Source organism: Harpia harpyja, chromosome 14 (assembly GCF_026419915.1).
Source record: "Harpia harpyja isolate bHarHar1 chromosome 14, bHarHar1 primary haplotype, whole genome shotgun sequence".
Classification (NCBI taxonomy): domain Eukaryota; kingdom Metazoa; phylum Chordata; class Aves; order Accipitriformes; family Accipitridae; genus Harpia; species Harpia harpyja.
The window spans coordinates 15,123,362-15,150,413 of NC_068953.1; the positions used below are offsets into that span (position 1 = coordinate 15,123,362).

The window sequence follows — 27,052 nt, forward strand, 5'->3', positions numbered from 1 at the left end:
ATGCCGATTCAGTCTCTCAGGTGTTTATGTAGGCAGTATTTCTAGCTACACTTTGCTCTTGTCAGTGATGCACCTGACAGAGCAATAGGACTCCCTGCACTGATTTATCTCAGCAAGGAATTTCTTTCAGCAAGCCTGCTCTTGAACAATACATATTGAAGAAGGCGTTCATGTAGTACTACTGCAGGGAAATATTGTGTGCATTCCAAAATCCAAATCTGGCTCCTGCAGCTGTCCAGCCTGGGTGACACTGGAGTAAAAAATCATAAAGCTATTTCTGCTGCTTTCTGTAAAAATTTTGGCAATGGCAATGCAAGTCTTTTTAACTGATACGACTGTTAATGCTATACTTGTATGACCAAAGGCAGTTCTCTCATTGCTGTCCTCTCAGAACATCTGCTTTTTCTGCAAAGCAGTGCTACAAACACATAGTGGTATAGCAACACATGTACCCGAGGGGCGAGTGACCTTGGGTAGCCCGATGAATCAAGAAGTTCATGACCAGCTCCAATGGATTAGGACTGGAATGAACTAGGGGAGTCCTCAGAACACATGAACGGCATGCGCAAGGCAGCTGTCCCTCCCAGCAGCCAGTTAGGTGGCATGGACTTCCCACAATGCGAGGTACTCCTGCACACAATCTGTTTTGAGATCCCTGAGGCATCCACGATTAACAAACCTAATGACGCCCAAGCTGGGTGGGAGGTGGGTAGAGACAGAAGTGGAAGAAGGGAAAAGAGACACCAGGCATAACAGTACTGGCGTGGGAGGAAGAATGGGGAACCGTTTGGGAAAAGGTCAGTTAGTATGCCTGTTCCAGTAGCGTGGCCTAAGTAAAGGTTGAAGACTCCTAAGAGCTGTATGGCTAAAGAAACAGGTAAGTGTAGGGTGGCAGAAAGAACACCAATATGTGATGACCAGCTAAAGCCACCACACCCAAGCCCAGACCACTGCCACAGACTCCCGATCTCTCTGCTGTAGCAGGAAGTTGTTGAAAATGCATGCATTTGTTCTGTGTGCGTACATGTAAGTGTAACTAAGAACACAGACTGACATCAGGCTTTCATTAGTAAAGAAACAAAAGTAGTCTGAATCCTCCATTTGCGCTGCATCTGTTTTCCCTGCAACAAATGGGTTGTTTTTGAGAGCATTTTTCAGATTGTTCAGGCAGAAAACGTCTTTATTATTTTTATGAAGAGTCTGGCAAGCAGAACTTATACGCCACTACTAAATAGGACAGTTCTTACCTGATAATGTAACATAAAGGTTTCCATCTGTACCCCCATGAATTTTGCTTTTACCTCGAAATCTCCTACTTCTTCTGTTGGACTGATTTCAAATATGACGTTTTTAAACCTACAAAATTTGAGAAATGAAAACCCACAGTTCATTACTGAACATGTAATTCCTACTGAAACAGGGAGAGAATATATGAGATGAAACCTGAAGATAAATTTCTAAGAATTCTGTTCTTAACTCTTTATTCTATATCCCCATTTGGAATGAGACCATAAAAGCTGACAAGACTCAATACAACAATGAATGGAAGCCTAACAGATTCTTCGTCTGGTAGATCACACCTTCACACAAGCATAGTAGGAAAGACAGTAATTTAGCCCACGCAGTCTAAACAGTCTACTTTAGTGCTGCACATCCATCCTCATTTAGTGCACAAAGTACAAAATATGATTCAGGGTTGAATAAAATTCTAGTAACAGGCAGATTCTCTATATTCCATAGAAGATATACCAGGTTCTCAAGGCTAGCAAACTGCAGCTGGACAAACTCAAGCTAGCATTAAGTTGATTTTTCAACAGTGAGAGCTATTAACCATCATGGCAATTCACCCGAGGAGGTACCCTTCCATGACTGTAGGGGTGACAGGGAAGGGGCGGGTGGGAAGAGGTTGTCGTGTTTAAATCCCATTACAGTTCTCAATCAAAGACTTCCTTTGCTTCAACCAGGAAAAAAAGATTAAAAAAAAAAAAAAAAAAGAGAGAGAGAGAACTGCCAAGTGATCACTATGCAAGGTTTCCTGGCCCTAGGAATGCCAGCCTAGATCGCCAAAACAATTCTTCAGCTTTAATAGTTATGTCTACCAACAATGCTAAATTCCAAGAACAAAACCTCAAGACAATCTATCACTATCTCAAACAAATCTCAGAGCTTCTGTTCTTCAATTGCCAGCACCTAGACTAGTTCAAAGAGAGACAAGAATTCAACATACCTGTTTTCCTCTTTCTCCAAGAAGGTTATTTAGCTCTAAAGAGTTTTTAAAAAATACTCACTGGTTAACTTGCAGGTCCTCAATCTCTAAAAGCACTCCCTTCTCATGAAGTCGAGCTGCTGTATATTTTAGAGAAATCTTTTTACTGTTTTTGCCTTTCATCTCCCGAGGTTTCTTAGAGACTCTGAAAACAGCAACAAAAAAACCCCCAAAATTAAACAAGATGATCAGTCAAACGAGTAGAGAGATTTCAGACAGCAAATATTTAAGCCTATTTGGATGAGGGGATAGAACCAGACCAGCTAATCCACTGTGACCAATGCAGCTGATAGATGATGTGTTTCTACTAGTGAGTTTATCTACAAAGCACTTGTAGCTCAGATCAGATCTTTGATTTTCTACTATTTACCCATAACACTTACACTACAGGAGAAGAAAAAAACCAAACAACAAAAAACCCCCCAAAACATAACCACATGGTACTTCACAGAAAACAGCATCATCTATCATTAGGCAAAAGGGGATCTGGTGACAACTGACATGGAGAAGGCTGAGGTTACTCAACAACTTTCTTGCCTCAGTTTTCACTGGCAGTTGCTCTTCCCACATCTCACTGGGGAGGAAGACACTTCTTCTTTTTTTTTTAGGAAAATCTGAATTATCTTGCCCTACAATTGACTCCATTTGGGATAAAAAGAGGACAATTCATGATCAATGCTTTCCTTGTAGGTAACTATGTTATTTTCATTCTCTGCTCCTAGAAAGGATGACAGGACAGACTGACTGAGCAGCATGTGCATTATCTGCACAACCTGCTTTGTTCCCACTGGGCTCTCTAAACTCCCCTATCCCAGAGGGACCAAAATTCTTTCAAGTATGTCTTTCTGACCCCATTCGGGACACTGCTCTCTCCCTGTATTTTCCCACCACTACTAAGACCCTTTCCCTAGAACTATTGCTGCAGTGAAGAGCTTGGCCGAGGAGCTTTGAGCAGATCGCATTACGATTCTTAGCAACAACATACACGTGTTTTCTGTAAGAAGCACTTCTAGGACCACAGCATGGTTCTGAAATACTTACTTGCCCTTGCTGGCCAGGTTATCCAAGCAGGTTTTGATGTAGCTTTTGTAATAATCCACTTGTTCCCCATAAAAAGTGGCTTTGGAGTTCAAGGCACTGTATGTCTGCTGCAGCTTCACCAGCTCCGCCTTTCTTCTCTGACGGTATCTACGCTGATTTCGGATATCCTACACCACAGAGAAAGACAGGCAGAGACTTAACAGTCATTTGAGCTCTCCAGTTGCTCAAGCCCAGAGCACAGAGTATTCAAAACGCATCATTTGGTTTTGCTTAGTCTTGCTTCATGCTACAAGCTGGAGCCTCAGTTGTACTTGCCCCAGTTTAAGCATCATCACTTCTTCTCTGTGTTGACTATTTTTGGAACTAACCAACTCTACACAGCAGTTCATTTGAACCTGTTGCTGCTTTCTCAAAGTTCAATGCTGTCCTAGTTGCAATGACTAGAGTGGGCACCGACAGTCCGTGATCTAAAGGAAGGCAGCAATTTTTGCCACCACCAGGTAGGAAAGGTATCTTGCACTATAACCACAGCACACAGACATTCTTATCTTTCTTTGTTAGTTGGCCATCTTTAAGTATATGTTACCTTAATACCTGAACAAAAAATATCGCATGTTCAAGTCAACTTCTGTTTTCATTTTTGGTACATATTAACAACAGTATGATTAATTCTAATTGTATCCCTAAAGGCAATTATTCACTTTACATATATAACATTTCCCAAATAGTTTTTTGGTAAACATGATATAAAATACATTGTCACCATAGCAATATACAACAGTATTAGATCACTTTTGCAAGTTGTCCTGGTTTTGGCTGGGATAGAGTTAATTTTCTTTCTAGTAGCTGGTATAGAGTTATGTTTTGGATTTAGTATGAGAATAATGTTGATAACACACCGATATTTTCAGTTGTTGCTAAGTAGTGTTTATACTAAGTCAAGGATTTTTCAGCTTCTCATGCCCAGCCAGCAAGAAGGCTGGAGGAGTACAAGAAGTTGGGAGGGGACACAGCCGGACAGCTGACCCAAAAAGGCCAAAGGGATATTCCATACCATGTGAAGTCATGCCCAGTATATAAACTGGGAGGAGCTGGCCAGGGCGGGGCAGATTGCTGCTCGGGAACTAACTGGGCGTCAGTTGGCGAGTGGTGAACAATTGCATTGTGCATCACCTGTTGTGTATATTCCAATTCTTTTACAATTATTATTATTATTAACATTCATATTATTATCACTATTACTTTCTTCCTGTCTGTCCTGTTAAACTGTTCTTATCTCAATCCACGAGTTTTACTGGTTTTTTTCCCCCCCAATTCTCTCCCCCATCCCACTGGGAGGGGGGGAGTGAGCAAGCAGCTGCATGGTACTCAGTTGCTGGCTGGGGTTAAACCATGACACAAGTTTTTCTCAGCTCCCCCCTTTATCATTCAGGTATTCTTGAATGGGTATATTTAAATAAAAATAATAGTTAGGATGTCTTTAAGTTATGGGCAAAACTTCCTCATGTGAATAAGTTTGTAGAGGTGCTACTTAAATTAGTAAAAAGGAGCAGAAAAAAAGATCACACATCAGGACTTCCCCTCCAAGCTATAACACCTTTCCTTAAAGCGCCTGAAATTCTGGCAACAGTGTCATTTGAGAAAACAGAAATGTCCTATAAAAATAAAGGACTTCCCAAATGCCAAGAGGTGGAAATGCTGTGGCAAAAGGTAGGCTTTGTGTCTGTAAATTAGCTACTATGAAACTTACTCCTCCTGAAAACTCACGCCAGTTTCACAATGCTGCAAACTGTGGGAAAACTCCACTACAACTACTAGGAAACCACTGATTGGCATACCTTCGCGATGTCATTAATTAGTTCCTGGTATTTATTTTTTGCATTCACTGTCCCCAGTTCTGTCAACTTCTTCAGGCCTGTCTTGATTTTATCTTTTTTTCCTTGAAGATTTAAGTTGCAACCTTCCTTTACAGACACAGATTTTTTCATCTTATCAGGAGTTTTAGCATCACGAATGGCCCGTTTCTGCATAGCTCTTTGATGCTCTGCTTCCTAGAAAAAGAAAACAAAAAATTATGAGTTCTTAAGGAGATCAATTTTAAGGTGACAAAGAACCAGAAACAGATTGTCTGACCTCTGGCATAACATAGGATAAAAAGTTTTGCTTGGTCATTCCCATACTGACTCCAATAAATCCACGTTTGATGAACACATTCCATGTATGGGAACCAGCAGAAGCCTACCTGCTAATTAAAATGGTCTTCTAGAAAAATAGTTTCTAGCAACTACCACAGGAGTAAGATTCACACATACAATTTATTTCCATTACATTCCCTCCTTATTATTGTTACACACTGCTCCAACATCAGTGGAGACAGCTTCACTGCAATACATAAATGCAGATTCCCATGTATACCCATATATATCTAGATGACAATTTCCTACTCTAAAAAGAATGCAGATAAATAACTTCGTACTTGCTCTGAGGTAGCTGGAGTTTCCAAGATTTCAGTCAGCGTCTCCCCTGGTTGGAAGCGTATTACATCAACAATTAAACGTTTTGTGCTGCAAAGAAATCAAGGAGAATGGGAGAAAAAACTTTTAAACTGAAGGACCTTCAATGCTGTTCTGTTTTGCAATAATACCAATGTTACTGATTTACCTAAGGTCAGATTATCACTGGATGCATGCTTAGGTAGTCATAGCTAGACCAGACCAGAACCCTGAGGACTTTACTTTTTCGACATTATGTTATCAGAGACTGGTTCCCTGAAAGGTTCATCTATGTAATACATACGATTTGCTCCCCAGTACCCCTCAAACAGCAGGGATGTTACCCCATACATTCCAAGGCAGCCCCAGTACTGCCACATGGACCACAGAAGCTGCAATACCAAGGTGAAAGGTAAAGCGGGTAGCAGCAACAGCAAATTTGTGCAGCCAGAAAGAGTCTATAATATTATCCATCCGTAAATGCACTTCAGTGCTTTGTAACAGGTATCAAAAAACTCCACAGGACTATTTTCTTATGTGTATGGTAACTGAGCCGAAACAGATCCCTGACTTCAATCTGGTGACAGACAGGGTCATTCCTTGATCTCAGCTGTGACTTAATCGCAGCCAGTGCCCACTCTGAGGCAATTCTGTCCTTGAGCCACAGAATGAAACGAAATAGCACCTTCAGTACTTGGCAGTCAGGCTGGAATTACTTCTGGCATCGCACAAAGTGCGTCACATGCACAACTTCCTCATCATCCACAATTTAGATGACTACCAGCACATCTGGTAAATCTTTACTTTTGAAATCAATGTCACCTTCTTCTGGCAGGTAGGGAAATATTGATGTATCTTTTGAGAAGCCCAGTTAATTTAAAGTTATTTTTGGAGACAAGATTTTCTTCTGAGAGATCACTGGTCCATCTAGGCCAAGTAAAAGCTAATCTGAAGAATTCTCAGTTAAACTACCTAGTATCTGAGCAGGAATGCATCAGGGCGGGTAAATATGCATCTGAATGTCAGGTAGCTGCTCTATACATCTCAGCAAGAGGGATTTGCTTAGTACTAATATTGACTCTTGGCCAGTTTTAAGTCCTCCAGAATAAAGAGTCTGGCAATAACGAAATCCCTGACAGTTGGTTGGTCTCTTTCCATTAGGCTAATAACACTTCTATTTCTCAAAAAGGCTATTAGTCTTCATCTATTAAGAGTCAGGTTTGGGGGACAGCAAGTGCAGAGAGAAGGAGACCGCATCATAAACCAAAAGACGAGAGCAGCAACACCAAAGTACCCTAAGGAAATATTTCCCACAGACAGGGGAAAGCTACAGGGAGAGTATTGTAAATTATCATTGTCTCCTGCTTCGCTAACAGGATACAGACATAATCCTCTCAAAGGCTGTGTAAAGAAACTAATTCTGCAGGAGCTAGCAAACTTAGCAACAAAGCCTTATTCACATATTCTAGACATTTAGTTACCCTTAAAATTTCCATACAGGCAACACAAATATTGATTCACCTTAATTTTACATTAATAGACTTCAGAGTTAAAACTCAATTGTGATGTATACTACAGATTATTTAAGATGATCTTTACAAATTATTCACATGCAGGCAAATTCAACTGCTGCTGTCACACTTGCTCACATCTGGAAAGTTTTCTTTTCTGGCAGTTTTCCCCTCCAGAACCATCCAAGATAGACTTTTAAAGAATGACAAATTCAACAGTGAAAGAACTAACAGGAACACATTTAACAGCCACAGCATTGAAAGGACACGGCTACAAGCTCAGTGCATTTGGAGTAACAATCCCACGTTTGTTTAAATTACACTTGGATTCTCTTATTTTCACATGCAGATTAACTGTGAAAATTCAGGTTCCTTGTTCTCTTCAGGAACATACCAGGCAGTTACCCCCTACTTACTTCAAGAGAATTGTCCTTGCATCCATCTCTGCATTCTCATCACCAGGAACGTCAAATTTATTAGTGAGTGTGAGAGAAACCTCAGTCTTTGCTAGCATTTCCCTGTTGGGGTCATTAATATTGCCAGACCCTTCCCCTGCCAAGCAGAAAGAGTTTATAGATTAAATCCTATTCTTTACGTTCTTGACTGCTACAGCTTTGTAATTTTTCCCTATGTAACAGACCACAGAAAAACTACACTGTTTCCTATACTGTCAAAAGGACCCTTCAAAAGCCAAAAACAGCTTTTAAAAAACCATCTTGAGTATGTTACAGATGTTTTCTTCATAAAACTGAGAGAAAGGCACCACAAAATCACTAGTTCATATGCCTTAAAAGATGTATGTGTATTCCACACTGTATCTCAGCATCTCACTCTTTACTAAGAAGAGTAGCTGACCTGCCAAAAATACTTTTTAAATAAAAATATGACCATGCCTCTATGTCCGTGTCCTCATTAGAATGAATTTTGCAAGCTAAGAGCAAAGCCCTTTTTGGCAACTGAGCTTGTAATCCTCTGTTAAACAAAGTAAGCTATCCCGTCAAAAGGAGATTTTCTTGCTCTAATTGTGTCTGAACTTTCATTACAACAGTTGTTAGGATGCTTCCCCTCCCGCCTCCCTTTTTTAAAGGGCTGCAGGAAGATTAAATTCCAACATATTAACCACCTCAATACAATGCACACGGAGAAATGAAATGGGGAAGGAGGGTAAGTTCTAGTTAAACTCAAGGTCTAGGTTCACTCAGATAACACTTCTGTTCTTTGCCAGTGCTCGGAAGAAAACGTACTAGCAATCATTCCTTTAAACAGTTCCAACCTTTCTCATCAAGCGACTTCAAGACAAGCATTTTTATGTCAAAGCATCCTCTCCAAAAACTCTGTTCACCTCCTTCCCCCCTCCTCCCCCAATTTCACGATTCAAATAGCTGCAACATAGAAACCAAGGAAGGAGAGGGGCTTGTGCAACTTTCCAGTGTTTGTTATATCCTGAAGCATTGAACCGTGGCTCAGGTTTTTAGAAAACTTTCAAGTAAAGTCAGTTCCTTCCTCCCCCAGCCAGAAGAAAGAGGATAAAATCCTTAATGTATAGAAAAAACTCTAAAGGAGGGAAAAAAGTTGTTTGTCCAATTGCCAAAGATCCCTATAGGCACACACATCATTTAATAGACTTACTATCGGACTCTGAAAGGAATGCATACAGATCTCCAGAACAGAAGACAGATCTTTGCAAACAAGCTGGAACGGACACCCCTCCCCACCCCTTGCCCCCAGAAATGGCTCCAGCATAATAGAACAAAGAAAACATGTCAAAATACCGCCTGCCTTCTAGAAACTTCTGGAGTGAGGTGAGTGGGGAGAAGAGAAAGAACTCCTGTTTTTTTCAGGGTAACAAATTCTGCAGTCTGAGAGAATACACGGGAACAAATCTGTTGCTGTTTTTTAGAGCACATCCTCCTAAATGACCTGTGATGATTCCTTAGATAGTTTCTTTATTGCACTTCAAATCATTTAAGGTAATATCACATATTTCTTAAGTACAATAAACTAGACCACCTATTAAGGACTCAATTGTAGGAACCTCTCCGAGATCGTCCAGCAGCTCATGAATTGGATCATTGTGCTCAGGAGCAATTGCATCTTGATGGTCTAAGAGCAACTAGATGAACAGAAAGAACATTTATGTCGTTAATCATACATCCTTTTCTAGACAGTAAAATTACATTACTTTGAGCTGGTATCTTTTAGAAAAAGATCTTATTTCACTGAACTCCAAAGCAGCAATATCAACATTCAAAGCTGTGCCATTATCACATACGCAAATACTTTCAAAAGAAACTTAGAGAAGCCACAACAAACAAATTACTTAATCCTATAAACCAACAAGCTCTTGCACACTATACTCAAAAGACAACTTTCAGCCTTGTATTTGGTAACTTTGCGTTTCAGCCAGAAGCAGAATTTTCTTTGTAAGCACTGTGCAACTGAGCAACTGTGACTGATGTATACTTACAGTGTGTGTATTGATGATTTCACCAATAGAAATATAAATAACTGGTTTAGTGAGAGTCACCAAGTCAGAATATTCATCAATATTAAATTTATCCTGCAATTCAGGAACCTCACAGGCAGCCTGAAAAAATCGTCTGCAGAAAAAAAGGAGGAGAAAAGAAGAATCAGTATGACTCAGAGTCACGAGATGCATCAAGAGCATTAACTCCCCATGATGTTCCCAAGCATGGTTTCTTTTCTTTAAACTATGGTACATTATGGCACACTACAGTTTGTCAGCTTTAGTTTAACACATCAGAAGTAATCTAGTAAAGGCAGTTATTGACATTGGCCATGCTGACATTGACTTATTTTCAGCATTCACAGGACTGGTCTATGGCTCCAGTGACCTGTTCACACGTCCTCCTGCCTCCACTGCGGTAACACCCCTTGCTCCCAGCAATCTCTGGTTTTCTTTCTTCCAAAACATGAAAGGTGTTAAGATCACAATTCTTGAACAAAGGCCTACTTCAAATATATGAACAGCTAAATGCCAACCTGCTTTATTCCTGAGCACCACTGGCTTTTCATGGAGAGCCAATGTTCATATCAGAGAGAAGAATGTATGTCCATTCTAGTTGTCCACATCCAAAGTATCACAATAAACATGTGCAAAAGCAACCTTTATTCTGGAAACTCCCAAGTCTAAATACTTGACTTCACAATCTCATTAACATACAATGTATTGTTCATAAATTCCAGGTACACATTTTATCTGCCATTGTCACTGATGCTTATGGCAGTCTGGAGTGCAATCTCTTATTTTCAACAGACCACATATTTGACAGAGATAGAATTTATCATATTTAAAATTTATTATTATCCGTTTTTACTTGCAATGTTACCCTCTGCCAAACTTCCCAACTTAATTAGCTAAGGTCTTCTACCTGAATTTCTGGTATGACTGCGATAGGTATTCATTAATGATGCTTAGGTGTGCATTGTCTCCCATGAACATCTTATTGGACGCAGCATGCTGCAACATCTTTGCAATGGAACCAAGGTTTCTGCGTTGATCCGTGGTCAGCTGACCTCCAGCTGAAAGATCAATGATGTCAAATGCATCTGGTGCGACAATGGCTGGATTCATGTAGCGATAATACAATAAGTTGCCAACAATCTGCAAAAAGTTGAGTAGAGACGAAACACATCAAGAAACAGTGGTATAGGACCGAACTGAATTTTACTGAAACTACCCTGACTGTGCTTTGATAAATTATTTTCTTGTAAGCCAGCGGGCCCTTCCAAGCTAAAGGTTTTGCTGTGCTGCTGTATACAAGCACACACTATCCCAAAGAATCTACAGTGTAAAAATAATTAAAAAAAAAATATATCATTCAGACACAATAGGATGGTCAACACAAAGAGGGAAGACTGAGCACTACTAGTCACAGGACAATACAGCAGCAGATATTCCTATGCATAAAGATTTAAAACTTCAACTTATAACAATGTACAGACAGGAGATATTACAAGTTACCAGTGGACTACTTGTATGAGCATGAAACAATCTATCAGGAGAATTAAAAGTAATTGAGTTAGTCTAACAGAGGGCAGAACAATCATGGTACAGAGGAACCCGGTAGTGCAGTTTCAATATGGAACAAGAGCTAATTCTTAGAGAAGCGTGCAGAATCGGCTGCCATCTCTGACAAAGCAAAAATGGTGAGGAAGCATGACACACCAAGGAGCTAAACTGAGGAAACTACTTTCCATTCCTTCTCCAAAGCCCTTTTCTCTTTCAGACTAATTCTTTGATAAGCCAGCAACATTTTCAGGCACAGACCCTCAGTTAGCAAGAGTAACTGAGAAGCCATTTAATCCAGAGGTAAGAACATCAGGAAGTACAGAAGATGAATGGCATTTGATGCTTCAATATCCAATTTACCTAGTCAAATGTGAGCAGCAATAAACTTCAAGGAATCAAAAATAAAGGTGTCACATTATCCATATGTTCACAGATATACTTCTAACCTGTATTTGATATTTTGCCAAAAATAATTCCAGCAATGAAAAGGAATTAACCCAACATGCTTATGTAAAGCAATAACTCTCACACCACATGCTCTAGCATTTTCTGGTGGTTCACAGAAATATGCAGAGGGCCAGCTTACTGAATCTTGGCTTTGCCTGCTTGCCACGTGACTTAAATGCATGGAAGAGACTGGGGTCTGAACAAACAACTGAAAACAGAGAGAAAAAAATCTAGCCATTGCTGAGCAGCCCCAGAAATTACTAATTGCTTTCAGTGAGGTCACGTTTTTGACAACTGTTTCATGCAAGCCCCTGCTGTACTCTCACAGATTATGTCATGGGATGACAACAGTCAAAGCTGTTTACTAGCAGTAATAAGAAAACACATCTGTGAAAGAAACTGTATCAATAACTTCCAAACTTGCAGGGGGAGAAGAACAGTATACTACATGGGTAGCTTTGGATGCTAAAAAAAAAAAAAAAAAATCTATGCAGTCATGTGGACAGTTACATTGTTTCCACAAGGATTAACAAAAAGTACAGTTTTCCACCTAAATTTACAGATGGAAGAAATTAATTCACCTGCATAGAAAGAATCGATGTCTCAGAATGGGAAAGCACAGAACTAGAAGAGAGAAGAAAACAGCATTCAGATTGTTAATTATTTTGTAATGAAGCAGAGGCAGAGAAGTTTTAAGAGACATTGTCAAGTATTCTAAGATCCAAACTCTGTTTTATTAACAAGCAAAGCAGTCGTGGACATAAAGGCCTTCACAATTACCAAAACCCACAAAAACAAAGAAATTTCAATCAAAACCCCAAAGCTATACTCATCTGAGAGTGCTTACTATTAGGATCCTTTTAGTTCTCCAAACCTACTGAAATGCAAAATACAAAACTGACTAGACATTATGCAAAGTGACTCTCTACATGCTGCTGTTAAAATATCCTAGAGTGTTACAGATAGGGGAATTAGGAATACCAGAATTTTGCATACCGACTTTTTAACTTGACACTGTCTCTTCAAGAAAGGAGCAGCTGGCTGTGATCATACCAGCAAAACCAAGGTTTACTTTCTAGAAGCAACAGTACCCCAAGTCAAGAAACCTAAAGGACCGACTGCCCAAGATATTAAAAGCAAAGCAGAAGCAACAGGATACCTCCCTCTGAACAATGTATTACATCATATGATGTATATGAAGCTAACAATCAAAAGCCCAAATGTGAAACATTTTCTATCTGTAGAAGTAAATAAGTAAGCTTTATACAGGTTTACATGCACTCCTCTCCACACATACAGCCAACAAAGGAGAAGAATGAGATGTGCTTGCCACAGCCAGTTTGGCTGACAATTATTCACAAAGGTGTTTAGATCCTCACCTTCAGAAGCTCATCCTCGCCAGCATCGGGGAACTTCTCATGCAGGGAGTCTTTTAGTACCTTGGCAATGAAACGCATTCCATAACTTCGAGAGAAAGAAAAGGGCAAATAAGACTGCTGCAAGCATAAACCCACCAACAACTTCCCAGGGATAATACTGTGGTACACCAGACTCACGGGATTTTGTCCACTGAACTAACAATGGCAGACAGGAACTTGTCTGTCACTGTCCTCATGTTTCGGATCGAGGCATCCAGGCGCGTCCTCACCTCTTCGTGATTTAGAGCTTGTTCAGGTGTAACATCGTATGGCAGTTTGCTATTTGAAAAAGTCAAACGTGAAGGTGAATATTCCTCAAGCCAGCATATTTCAAGAATTTCTAGCTCGACATGGAAACAATTATATTCACTTGGCTGCCAAGAGCTGTGCATTGCCTTCAATTAACGTTTTAGGCACTGGAAGAGCTGAAGTCTTCTTTATTTTACTTCCTCTACTCTCCCTTACAACGGCCACTGTGAGAAAAGGCCCAGTTAACTCAAAACTGTATCTCTTTTACAGCGTGCACACTAGGCAAAAAATGCCATCTATGACATGTAGCGGTAATTCAGGCTGCAAATAAATTGGTGAAAAAGCAAGCTACACATTTGAACATCAAGATAATAAAAGCTTGGACACAAGCCAGAAGCTAGAACAGCATCCATAAAATTGCTATAACATGCTATTGGTAGGAAGCAGTGCCAAACGAATAGTTACATTTTCTCCATCAGCTGAAACTACTGCATAGTGTTCCAGTGAAGACAGACAGATGAAGTGGGTAATTCATAAAAGCATCTCCTAAATCTCATGTAAAGAGAAGGAACTGAACACACATCTTCACCTGCATTTTTAACACGTCCAGAATTTTGAACGAGGTATATGGCAAGATATATGACTGCACATTGCTTTGAATGGGGAAACTCACTCATCTGTATGGCTTGCTTTTTTTTTAAAGTATGTTAAAAAAACCCCAAACAACTCAATAGAACACAATAGAAACCTCAATTTCTAGCAAATCACATGCATTGGAAGAAAAAGAAAGCAGAATGACAAAACCATCTAGCACAATCCAATTGTCATCAGTGGCTGATATTAGAAAGATGTTACGACTAAAAGAACTGCAATGTCATGCTTCTCCTCCAGCAAAAGAGGTTTTGTTGACTTGCAGATAGTACTTAAGTTTGCACAGGCTATATATGACACTAACAGAGACTGACACAGAACCGATTCCCAAATACTTTTTCTTATCCTGATTTCTTTTAGGTTAGAGGGCATCTCATAGCTACTTATCAAGTCCACATAGGCAAACACCAAAGAGCATTTCTTCTTCCACCTCCTAATGAGATTCCCTTTCAATACCCTCAGCACCATCACCAGAACATGATCTTTAGAACTCTCAGATGAAAGCCATCTTGAGGAGATGGAAAAGCTGGTATCATTTGGACAGATGCATGCAGTGAAGCCAAGGATAGTTTGGAATGATTAATCTAGCAGTGCAAAGCAGCCAAGCAATGTTTAGAAAAACACAGTAGTAACAGTTCCCATACCTGGCCTCACCAGTTTGAGACTCCATCTGGTTAACCCAAGACTTGTAAATGTCCACTGGATCGGTTTTGATATTGAGCGATTTGTCATCGATGATTTCCTTCACAACTGGTGCCAGGATCTGCCTCAGGGCATTCTGACCACGGGCACCACGGTTGAAACTTACCACCATTTTAATAACAGTAGGATTCCCAGTCACAATTTCATGTATTTGGTCTACTTTTGATCTAAAGAAGAAAGAATCTATATGAAATATGAGGTACACATAATTTTGTCAGATTTAGATACATTTCTCAGCATAAAACAAACGGTTATAGAGCATCACCCTCACAAAACAGATGATGGATTTGTACTAAAAATCTCGATACAGCAATAAACTACAACACTGTATAAGAACAATACTGGAACACTTCAAGACAGATGAGGCAAGAAACTTATGACTTCTGTTTGGGTATTCCAACGCAACTTGCCATGCAAAAGTACATTCTATTTGAGAGCACAATTCAAAAATACAAAGGAAACAGAGCATGTTTTATGTAGAGAAGGAAAAAAACAGTAGGTTTCTTCCAGTGTTTAAAATAAGAAAACAAGCCAATTTTAGTATACCACTATGTGAAATACAGCAGTAGAGAATGAAGCATCTGCATTTCCTTAGACTACTATTCCAAGCATGAATTTAAGGGGAAAAAATCTCTTTTAGGAGTTGTTATTTGTTTCAGGGCATATACCATCTTCATGCTTTTCAAGCACTCTTCGGAATGCTTTTTGAGTAGTTCCTCAAAATTTTTTATTACACATTCTTCTTCACAGCAAGTTGTGTAGCTCTGCATTGTAAAAAACTGAAGTCATGTAACACCAAGCTCCTAAAGCCCAACCGATCAAACAAAACAAGCCTGAGGACAGCCAGAGTCCCTAACACTGACAGTAAATAGAAATGTCAAACAATAAAGCCTCTCTATTTCAGCCTCCTCATCAGCTTTTGGAAATCCAGAGAGCTTAGTGTTAGTTCTCTCCATGGCTTGTAAAGCCCGAGTTTGCCGTTTGTTGGAGGTGTTTATAACCAGACACTGGACAATTGAGATTAGGCTGAGTTTTAGGATGACTTTACATCAGATTAAAAGTAGCTGCCGTGTTGAGCAGTGAAATCTTGACTGAAGTAAAAAGCCCTCGTCCTCAATGGACATACCTGACTCCTCCTTTATAGACTATGTTAAGAACAGATATGAAATGGGAAGAGGACAATGAAAGGACAAGTTAACATTATCTGCATATAAGCATGAGACATAACGTGAAAACTGCCTCAATTCGAGAAATTGTCAAAACTGATTCAACAGCAAGAATGTGCTGTATGCTACCACATACTTGATCTCTTCCTGCAATGCTGTTTGGAAAAGCCGCAACAACAGGTATTCCTCTCTTTGATTGGATGCATAGTTATACAGTGTGAAGATGACAGAATCCATGAACTTTGTGGATTTGTTTTGAGGCATCTGAAAAATCAGCTTGGCCAAGTAGGTTGGGTTAGTCTACAACAACAAGAAAAATTACTTAGTGTGCATGTCCACAGAGGCCAGTGTTGCTAAGAACTATGGTGGCTCAAAACTACAGTGCATAAGCAAAGACTGTGCCAACACATATAAGCCTCTATGACAAGAGGTTACTGAGCAGTGTTAGAAGCTGCTTACCTGAAGTAAGTAGAACAGATGCTGATAGGCTTCCAGCTTTTCTCTCTTCTCTTTGCTCAAAGCTTTCAAACCTCCCCTTTGTTTGTTCAGCATCATCATGTCAGAGAGCTGTTCTTTGTTCTTCTTGGTAAGTTTTTTGCTATGAGAAACAACATCCTGGAAAGAAAGAATAGGGACAGATTCCACTCTTAAGTATTTTATAACTAGCAGTATTGGAAAATAGTTGCATCTGAGAGCTCACTTCTCTTGTATGTGGAAAGGCAAGGTCAAGGTATGCCTGGGACGATTAAAGTGAAGCATTACTTGCTATGGCAGCAATTTCTCTGACTGAAAGTACATGTTCTGCTTTCTGCCCGACTTCCTGAATTTGTCCAAAAGCCTAGAAGGGTTAGTGACTCTTGGCAGCAATTACTACCAGAGCTGGCAGCAACCTGAAGATGCTTAAAAATGTTTTGCTCTTTAAATTGGGCTTAAAACCTAAAAATCCTGTTTCATACTCAGCTAGCTTGCTACCTCAGCATACTGTGACAGCAATGGCACTTTTCACTGCAGGCACCAGCCTAAAAACTGCAAGCCTCCTTCTGAGATTAATTTCACTACACCAATTGAGATTTTACACTGGGAGGAGCCTAGTGTCATGCCATCCAGGACCAAATGAAAAGCTGACCAGAACTTCAGCTGGAAGAAAAGGCAATGCTGTATCAGCAAGAGGGTTTTTTTGTGAAATTAATCACGTCAGCCAAGATAGAGGGGGCCTCCTTTAACGAACAAACACCAAGCGGCATGAGTGTGTCTCCTGCCTCTGAAATCACCCCCCTCGCTCCAAGCTTGTGGCATGTCACTTGTTTAACCACAAAGGAGCAACAAAACAGAGTTCTCAAAGCCTTCAAACACACAATCTGTCACATTCATTAGCTCAAGATAGTCTGGTGTTTGTCTTTTTTAGCTTCAGCTCTTGTTTCTTCTCCTCCTACAGTTTTCTCTCTAAAGATACATACTAAATTAGTGGAATGGAGTAAGAACATACTGGGAGTAAAATCTGCAAGTCTGGGGCAATGTTTTCCACTGGGCCTGAGCAAGTGACATCCAAGGCAAGGAACTCTCCATGTTAACTACTGCTGGGCTCAGTTCAATCTGTAGTTGGTCTCCCATCAGCACATTGCCTACCTGCAATGTAATTTTGTTTTTCACTAGCAGCCCAATTTTGATGTCCATGAGATTGAGGTCATTTTCCAGTTGCTGATTGGATCGGATCAAGGTTACAACTTCCTCACGCAGTTTCATTAACTCAAGCTCCTCCTGAAAATCTTGGTCACTCTGATCGAGCAAGTGGACAAATTTCCGAACCACAGCCATAGGTGGGTTTTCAGCATTAACTAAAAATAAGCAAGAAAACAGGGGATGGGAAACAGAAGTAAATATATGCCTTATCTATGTTTAAACAGCACATCAAGGAGTAGCCAGAATAAAATTAGCACCACCATGTCTAACAGCTTCCGACATTTTGAATTTCTTGTTTTCAGTAAATCATGAGAGAAGCAAACAGTAAAGAACGAAGTCAGTATCAGCCTAGTATCAGTCCACACCGCCAAAGTTAACTGCAAAGCTACGGTTTTCCTTCAGCCTCACTGAAGAACTACCTACTCTCTGCACTGCCCTACCAACTTCATCCCAATCACTCTTCAAAACTGCCTTGATGTTATAGATCACACTAGCAATATTCCTTGCAAATAGAGATTCGAGGCACATCAGTTTTATTCTCTTGGCAACACTTACTGAGGGTTTTGTAGTCTTCTCGTGCTTTGTTTGCTCGGATAAAGGCTTGAATTTTTATAACATCATTGATCTAGGATTAAAAAAAAAAGAAAAGATAAGCACTTGACCTCATTCTGGAAAGAGTACAAAAGTCAGGTACTGAATTCATTTAACAAGATAGCCTCTTACGTGGTTTCTGAAATACTGCAGACGATCTCTGTAACGTTTTCTGGCTTGATACATCCTGGTCATTGATTGAATCTACAGAAGGGTAACCAAAATACTCAGATAAAAACCTTTCCTACAAAGTTCACTACCCAAAAGGTTTACCAAAAGTCAGCAGAGAGCCTTCACTACCTTAACTACTTGGTCCTTTTGTGCTCGCAGGTAATCCAAGCGGATTTGATATGCCTTCCTCTGCTTGTAGCCACGCCACTGGGACTGAAAACAGAAAATAGGCGCACTGACGTAACTTTTCTAATTAAAGAGAAGTAATTACAAATTTGAGCTTCTTTCTGCTCCTCAGCTTCTGACTTCCCTTTTGGCTAAGTAAAACGTGAGGGAGACATGCTTATCTTATCAGGAGATACACAGTGTGAAGCATTAACTATTTCACCAACTGCAGTCACGAGAGACTTGGAATTACCCCATGAAGACCCTGGTCCTTCTGAAGCACAGTTAGGGATCAAGGATATAGCTAAACAGTCAAGTTGACAAAACTGTTCTACACGAGGATCACATGTTAGATGCTGCTGCTGGCGAGAACAGTGATGTAACATTATAAGCCTTCAGAGCAGACTCACTGCTACGAATACTTGGAACAGAAGTTAGGCAAGGGGTTGGACTACACTTAAAGGGAGAGAGCATTATTTTAACGAGCTGGGAGTGGTTTGGGGTGTTTTGTTGTGGGTTTTTTTCAGATATACAGGCAGAACATGTGCTACTTGGGCAGAAACAAACACACATATAGTGCTCAAATAATAAAGTCGTAATAGGGTGCAAAGCATCTATTTCATTTGCACACATTTCAGTTACAACACCAGAGAAAGATTTTTTCATTGTTCTCCTGTAAATGTGCCCAACCTCATGCTGAATTATCCCACTCTCTCTTTGAGGTCCTCAATCCTCCAAATCCCTGGTCAAATTTGAAGAGGAGAAGAATCTTGCTCAGGAATACTGAAAACCATGTTGTTTCTCTTCAATTCATGAGGAATCACAGTAGTAATTCATCGCACGGAATTATCACCATAAAGACATATGACACAATTCATATTGCCCTATTCCCAAAACACTGAAGCTGATAATAAAGTGATAGGTAAAGCTTCCTCAAATAAGTTCTTCTCTCTCCAATTCTACCTGAGAAGACTTTATTGATTATATATGACATGGAAAAGAAAATAATATACCAAAAGTCTTTGGGAGAAGGAAATGCCTTTAGGTAATTTGCAAAATGAGGTGAAGACAATTGTGTGCTGTAACTGTTTGAATTGAACAAAACCTGTCAGTAAGCTTGTGTATAGAAAACAATTGCACACTACAAGTTTCAAACATAATTAAAGGATATCATTACCTGAATGCAAGTGATTGCTGGGACTTGTTTCTTCAAAAAATTCATTCTTGAGTTGAATTCCTGGCGAACAAGATATCCTCGACAGCAAGCCTGAAGTTTTGTAATCAGGTTCTCATTGGCCAGCCACAACTGCTCTCGGTTGTATGCCGCAGTGACTCCAGATATAGTGCTCTGGATTAACGTTATGGTGGGAAGAAGAGCCAGAAAGAGAATGGAGATACAAGAAACAGGATGATGTTACATCAGCTTTCCATACTGTTCTTATGAGAAACTTCAAAGCTGCCTTTCAATAAACAGCAACACCATGGTCCTGTACGCTTTTATCAACAGGATGAATTTTTCTGAAATAAGACAGGGAGTTTCAACACACACAATCTGATGATGCCCAGTGAAATAAATGAGTTACTAAGCTTGTTAACATGACTATGGCATTGAAGCATTCTCTCTTAAAGCTGCTTTAAGGATGGGAATGGTAGGAACGTCAACTTTTCAGAGAAAGAGCATGTTTTATCTACCCTACCTGTATCTCCTCCCGTGACAGCTGTGTGTCATTTTGCACAAATTCCGCTGGTTCATCCCATCCTCCCTCTTTGGTCCGCAGGTTATGATAATAGTGATAGCCTCCTCTCACCCAGTGTTTCACCCATTCACTGCCATTGCCCCCTAAGAGCAGAAACTGCAGTGTAAGTCTCAAAAACAGACAAGTGTTTTATCTTTCCCGCATACAAATGTTACAGCTAGGAAATCCACATATACAGCTGCTCCTTCCTCCAAGCAAGAGAAGGAATGTTTCCGAGTCCCTAATGACCTCATACGAGAACTACCTAAATACAACACATTCTACAAGTGGAGAACATTCTACAATTCAGGTTTTGGTTTTTTTTGGTTTTTGGTTTTTTTTTTTGGTTTTTTTTCTTTTTTAACCTTAGTTCACAAACCGTCTGCAATTGCCACCTGTAACACAAGACTTCTCACCAGAAGCTTTTTTACCTCTGGTTCTGATTCCACATGCAATAATCTTGAATTTATTTCACTAACAGTTAGCTACTTAAGGTTTACCTGCTGTCATTTTTCTTCTCTTGACTTCTGACAGCTCTCGTTGGTATGTCTCGGCACATTCTGGAGTGACTCCATATAGCCCAACATCCTGTGAACGCAAGGTGCTCAGGGTCTGGCTAACATCACCATGGTCTACTGCTTCATTAATGGCCAGAATTCCTAAGGAGACTTTGATAACACAAGGAAGCAGGTTATCTTGGCATTCATGGGCTCAGTGACTCAAAGCAAACACAAAACAACAGAACAGAGCAAGGCAACATGAACACACACTTACAGTTGAGGGGTGTGTGTATATACAGAAATATTTAAGTGTATATAAATACAAAAGAGAAATAAAAAACAATCTGACAACTTGCAGTATAGAGGCCTCTTCAGTACGGAATATCTAACCATATGTGGTACTGTACCTGACAGCACATAATTTGTACGTCCCGAGTCCCGGTATAGTGCTGATTTAACACCAATATTTATTTCTCAACAACACAGAATGTTTTAGCTCTACTCTTGACATGCATTTTAGTTAAGGCAGTTTCTTCTGGCAGAGCCAGTCACAACTTAAGAGAGGCCCTTTTAACAACTAGTACCATTCATCCCTAGTGAAAAAAGACTTGTTTACAAACTACTCCATATAAAAACCTGATTGGGAAAAGACAGGGGGCAGAGGAAGAGAAAAATTACAACATGTCATTCCAGGGCTACTCCAGAACTGCAACTCAAATACAGACACATTCACAAGAGCACAAGAATCACACTGACACAGCAAACATGAAATACAGTAATTTTCAGCACTAGGTAAGACTGCAAAAATGTCTGTTCGTACATGGATAGATAAGGGTACCTGAAGATCTTATTCAGGCTTAATGGCACATACTTTAATCCTGGTTTTGACCAGATGTTCCTTGGCATGGCATTCAAGCTGCTGCCTTGCCAAAATGCTCAGTGGGTGGGAAAATGGTGAAAAAATTGCACTGGTACTACTAGAAACAAACAGTAAGATGAACAGGTAAAGCTCTGCCCTACTCCCCCTGCCCCCCCCCCCCCCTTTTTTTTTTAGGCCGTTGACAGGGAAATTCATGGACCAAATAACATCATTAAAAACAACTGAACTAGGCCACGGAGTTGGACAAACTCATTGCATCTTCTGTTAGAGAGCTTTTTGTGAACCTGTTGATTTTTCTCTTCCAAAACATCTACAAATAAAGAATACAAATATACAAGGCACAAATATAAAAGCAAGCTCATTTCTGTGCCAACAGAGCAAGGACAAGAGGAATCAACTGTGCCAGAAACTCTACATATCTGATACACAGGTTCATTAAGAGCTCATGTTGGAGGGCAATCTAGTCCAATCTCATTCTCAAAGCTGGGCTAGCTTCAGGGTCTTGTCTGACTCAGTTTGGAAAATCTCAAAGGACAGAGATTCCACAGTGTCTTTGGACAACCTGTTTCAGAAGGCACCAGAGAGATTCCAGACTCAGATTAAACTTTTCAGTTTCCAGTATGGTTGCCTATTCAAAGCAAAATCAGAATGGACTGACTGTGCATCTTTGGATAGCTTTAAGTATCAGCCTAACATCAAATAAGAAGTTTTGGAAGTGGTAAGTAAGACATTTTATCAGCACACCAGAGATGAAGAAACAGAATCAAGAAAAATATCAGGTGACTATAAAGAGAGAAAACAATCAGTTTGCTAATACTGTACAAATCAAGCAAAACAAGCAGACAGGTGCGAATGTTGAATGTAATGGAAAATTAGAGATTTAGAGTAAATGCAAATAGAACAATATTATGTTTTAAAAACATATAAAAACAAGCTCTCTGAAGCATGTGGTACCCAGCAAACAAACAGCATATACAGAGAACAGGCCATTAGAATTTATCAGAAGACTTTAAAAACCCTCGTGTTTTGTTAAAGAGAAAGGTTCTGTCAGAAACAAAACCAAACCAAACCAACAAAAAACCCCCCCCAAAAAACCCACCACAAAAAAACCCCAAAAACGCACACCCCAAGTTAAGCAAAGAGTAGTAATTACTTCACTGTTTCTGGAGACAGAAATGACATCATTATAAAGACTGGGATGTAATGATGGGTGGGCCAGTCCACCTGCAAACTGCTAGGGAGCAAAGGTGGATATCACTGATGCATATTATTGTCTGTATTTGAAAAAGACACGAGGTAGTCTAGAAATACTTAATAGAACTGAGACAAGAGAACAGCATGCTGCACAAACAAAAGGTAAGGCACACAGGAAAACACTATTTAAATTGTGCACATAAACATTCTCACACCTAACCAACCACCCACAGATACACACAATTAGTTGCAAGAGACAAACAATTTGATAAGAGATTTGCCCAATGAGGTAACATGGTCACATGCAAAACTCACACATCCCCCTAAAAGATAAGAAATTCAATATTTGAAGAATCTGACATTTACTCTTCAAAGAAAAATTACTACACCAGAAGCACGTAAGTGCATTTGATTTCCTTTGCCACATTTACATGACGTTTCTAGCTCTCAACCTTTCCTTAAGTAACAAGTATGTGGTTGATAATGGGGATTAATTGCAATGTTGTGCAACAATACTTACATCTCTCAGACTCCTCTGTGTCCTTATTAGCCCTATGAATCCCATCCTGAATTTCATCTAGCCAAAGTACAGCTGTTTCATCCTGTGTGTCCTGAAGAGAATATGATGAGAAAAATATACACAGTGTGAGGAGAAAAGTATCATTATTTTTGCCAAGTAAAATAACCCGTACTCAACAATATCCAATATAGTAGTTTTCTGTATCAGAGGGAATAAGCAGCATTTCAGTCTTTCTAATTGACTGCAACACAAGGACATCACGTGTGTTTTTGACTAGCAGAGACTACTATGGCATTACCAGACTCAATACCTCCTCCAAGTCAAAAACTCTTCTCAGGAAACACAACAAAGAAGAAATTCTGTCAATCGGAATCACTCTGATAAGCAAAGAGAACACAAGGCCAAGGACTCAGTACTGGTTAGTCCTAAAGCGGTACTTGCTAAGAGGACATGACTTTCCAGGAACACAAGTTAGTCCTTCAACAGAACATGGCTACAAAGAGTTCTTAGAACAAAGAGCTGCCAATTCACATCTGTGTGCAGAAGCTAAAAACTCTCAGGTAACCAATGCCACATCAGGCTGTTCTTGTCCCTGTCCACAAAAGTTCACAAACCTGTACAAACCAGCAAACTAAAAAGCATTGTACATATTGTAGCTGCGTGTACATGCACAACAGTCAAAGCCACGTTTCAAAGTCTTAGTTTTAACAGATTGCTCATCAAGGAGCAGTGATCACACAGTATTCTGTATTTTGGCTGGGATTTGAAGAAATCCAATCAACTAATGTTACATGAAGAAATTTGAGAAGAGGAAAGATACAAGTGTTTAGCAAGTCCCAAAATATACATAAAGAACAATGATCCAGCAGTTGCCAAGCATAGCTTCTCCCCACCCACTGTTGCTTCCGGTAGGTAACTACTGAAAGAAGTGCTAAGACACAACTGCCACCCCTCTGACAACTCGTTGTACAAACAGAACACAGGAAACATTCACTTCTGCTATGGAATAATAATCACACTGCACAAAAGCCACTATTTACAGTGTTCAGGAGCTTTAGGGCCAGACTGAAAATGAACATTTCTTTACATGCCCTCCACATTTTTCCCCACTGTTTTGGCAGGTCTGAAACTGACATGCTTAATGATACTTCATTCAAGAGACTATCATGTCTTTCACAGGCAGGTTTCACCTGAAAGCCCAGACAGTCCCACAAGAGTACCGGCAACAGCTAAATTCCTGTCCAGGAAGTGAGGGAGAATAATCAAAGAAACAACTTCCTCTACTGTAATCTCTACCAGCAGAAGTCAACCCAAAGACTACCGAAACCATCCCATGCTTTTCTATGGATTTACTGTTGCAGGCTTTCCAGAAGGAACACACAGTGTAACATACTACAGGGTCTACTGTTTTTCTCCCTCTCTACTCATCACGGGAAAAACATGCATCATACAGCACTCCCCATTCACATAACCAACTGAACAACATCTTGTGGTGAACTACAATCCTTCTCAGCCCCAAGGTACAGAAATCATTAGTTAGTAAGTAACAGTTGACTTCAAATAGTGACTATTTTCCCCATAATGTTACTTAATAATACGATCTTTCAATTTCTGAAATTACTGCCATACTGCTGGGAGAAGCCCTGAACTGAACATATGCCTAAATAAGGTAATCTCACACCAACTGCGAAGTTACCAGCATGGCCTGGCACAAGCTTAAGCCACACTAAAAAGAGACGATTATTTCATTCTGACTCAGCGGGAGGAAATGCTTCAGCACAAAATGGGTTCCTGAGGAACATTAACCGTTTCAGGGCCATTGGGGAAGCTGTTTAGTGATTTTTCATCAGAAATGTGTACAGTTTTCAGCTATTACCATCACACGTGTTTACCTTTAATAATAATAATAAAAAGAAATCAGTGTTCAACACAATCTAGATTTTAGTCTCTATGCAAACTTCTACATTGGTATTAGAGCAATGAGCTCCACAGCAGAAAAAAAAAAAGCCAAACCACTCTCAAGCCACTGAAAGCAGAGACATCTGCTGCTACTTTGTAAATAGATGAGGAAAAAAAAAAAAAAAATCAGTATCACATCCACGCTACTTGAAAATCAGTTGCATACACATATGTGCACTCTCATCCTCTTTCCTAAACCCGTAAGATGAGACTTGCTCTTCCTCTTCCCATGTTCACCTTCACATTTAGTCAGTGAAAGCAGCAGCTATGTACAAGTAGGTCCTTAGCTAGTAAGACAGACAACTACCATTCAAAAAATCATTAGCAATAAAAGTGTCACCAGGTGAACAACAGGCATCAGTATGCATTTTGCTAGCAGCATGTATTTTGCTTCATTTCTTTTTTCTAATTTATCACTTAACAGGTTTTTCTGCTTTCAGAAACTTTCTTTTTGCCATATATAACTATGCCTATGACTACATTTAACAAAGAACACTAAAAAAATACTTAAGCTTGCAGAAACTTGCATTCAGGAGTCCAGAACTCCTAGAATGAACATGGTCTCCTTGCAAAAACAGATGAGGCATATTATTTCTCTGTAAACAAGATACATATCTCATTCTGGACCTGGGATTAGCTGCAGAAAGCCATCTCGTGCAGTTAATATCCTTATACCCATCTCTGTAGTTCGTGAAGATTCGTATGGTCTGGCTGCAAACCTCTTTCTCTAGTACAGAAATATCCAAACTATTTGGGTAAGATCAGTTGATGGTATGCAGAATGCCCAGCTCTCCACTTCCAGTTTGATTCCGGGCTTTCAGGAACCAGTAATAAAACCTTTGCATCTGTGTAATGGGCTATCAAGAGGTGCATTTAATTGCACTCACCTGTGCTTTCTCTCTCTTGGCTCGAAGTAGTGTATCCTGGTAATGCTGTGCTACCTTTGGGGCTACACCCTCCAATTTTGCTGCAGGAATCTGTAAGGCTTGAATAGTCTTTTTGGTGTCCCCTTCATCCAGAGCTTCATTGATAAGACCAATTGCCAAAATCCCTAGGGAGGAAGGCATGGGGGAAGAAATACAAAGTTCCATTTTTGGTCAACAATAATCATAAGCATTGCTTCAGAAGAAAAGTGCAGTTGGTCCTTCCTAAACCAGGTATTGGCTGAGAACTGCAGTATTTTTAAAAGAAAACATTATTTACTGGTAAAGAAAGCAAAACTATTTCTCTACCTTAAAGTAGTCATAATGCTTGTGCACTGCAATTAAAAAAACCAAACAAACAAACAAAAAAAACCCCCAAAACATTCAGGGACACCACATGCAGGGACAGAATTGAGTCCTCAGACATCCAGCTCAGAGCCACTAGAAGAGAATTATCAAAGCCCAAATGGCCAGAGTTCATAGGTTACAGTTTTCCAAGGTTCTTGCTTCTCTAGAAATTTTCACAGGAAGCTAAAGATTTGCATGGGATACTATTTAAATATACAGTAACTTCATATTTTAGAAAACTCTTTTTACTAAACATATGTAGTATTAGCTGTATTATCAGAGATGTGGATGCCAGTCAAGTACAGTAAAATTTACCATTCAGCTAAATAAAAATAAATATCTCCTAGTTAGCTAAATGCAAACAGAGTCTACATCATACATGCCCTACCTACAGCACCCATCTCCTGTG

General features: G+C 39.8%; 1 protein-coding gene across 1 annotated transcript in view; it reads right to left on the bottom strand.

The window, feature by feature from the left end:
• Positions 1 to 27,052, bottom strand: part of IQGAP1 (IQ motif containing GTPase activating protein 1) — a 76,925-nt gene that overhangs the window by 2,908 nt on the left and 46,965 nt on the right. The window contains exons 15-37 of the mRNA XM_052807404.1: positions 26,260 to 26,423; positions 23,414 to 23,504; positions 20,820 to 20,987; positions 20,281 to 20,423; positions 19,761 to 19,931; positions 18,548 to 18,631; positions 18,380 to 18,451; positions 18,212 to 18,281; positions 17,603 to 17,811; positions 16,436 to 16,591; positions 16,113 to 16,276; positions 14,753 to 14,977; positions 13,347 to 13,487; positions 13,170 to 13,254; positions 10,703 to 10,935; positions 9,778 to 9,910; positions 9,321 to 9,423; positions 7,727 to 7,862; positions 5,784 to 5,871; positions 5,146 to 5,358; positions 3,308 to 3,474; positions 2,289 to 2,411; positions 1,248 to 1,356 (exon numbers count right to left, since the gene is read on the bottom strand). Of these exons, the coding sequence (XP_052663364.1) occupies positions 1,248 to 1,356; positions 2,289 to 2,411; positions 3,308 to 3,474; positions 5,146 to 5,358; positions 5,784 to 5,871; positions 7,727 to 7,862; positions 9,321 to 9,423; positions 9,778 to 9,910; positions 10,703 to 10,935; positions 13,170 to 13,254; positions 13,347 to 13,487; positions 14,753 to 14,977; positions 16,113 to 16,276; positions 16,436 to 16,591; positions 17,603 to 17,811; positions 18,212 to 18,281; positions 18,380 to 18,451; positions 18,548 to 18,631; positions 19,761 to 19,931; positions 20,281 to 20,423; positions 20,820 to 20,987; positions 23,414 to 23,504; positions 26,260 to 26,423 (3,248 nt within the window). The remainder of the gene's footprint in view (positions 1 to 1,247; positions 1,357 to 2,288; positions 2,412 to 3,307; positions 3,475 to 5,145; positions 5,359 to 5,783; positions 5,872 to 7,726; positions 7,863 to 9,320; positions 9,424 to 9,777; positions 9,911 to 10,702; positions 10,936 to 13,169; positions 13,255 to 13,346; positions 13,488 to 14,752; positions 14,978 to 16,112; positions 16,277 to 16,435; positions 16,592 to 17,602; positions 17,812 to 18,211; positions 18,282 to 18,379; positions 18,452 to 18,547; positions 18,632 to 19,760; positions 19,932 to 20,280; positions 20,424 to 20,819; positions 20,988 to 23,413; positions 23,505 to 26,259; positions 26,424 to 27,052) is intronic.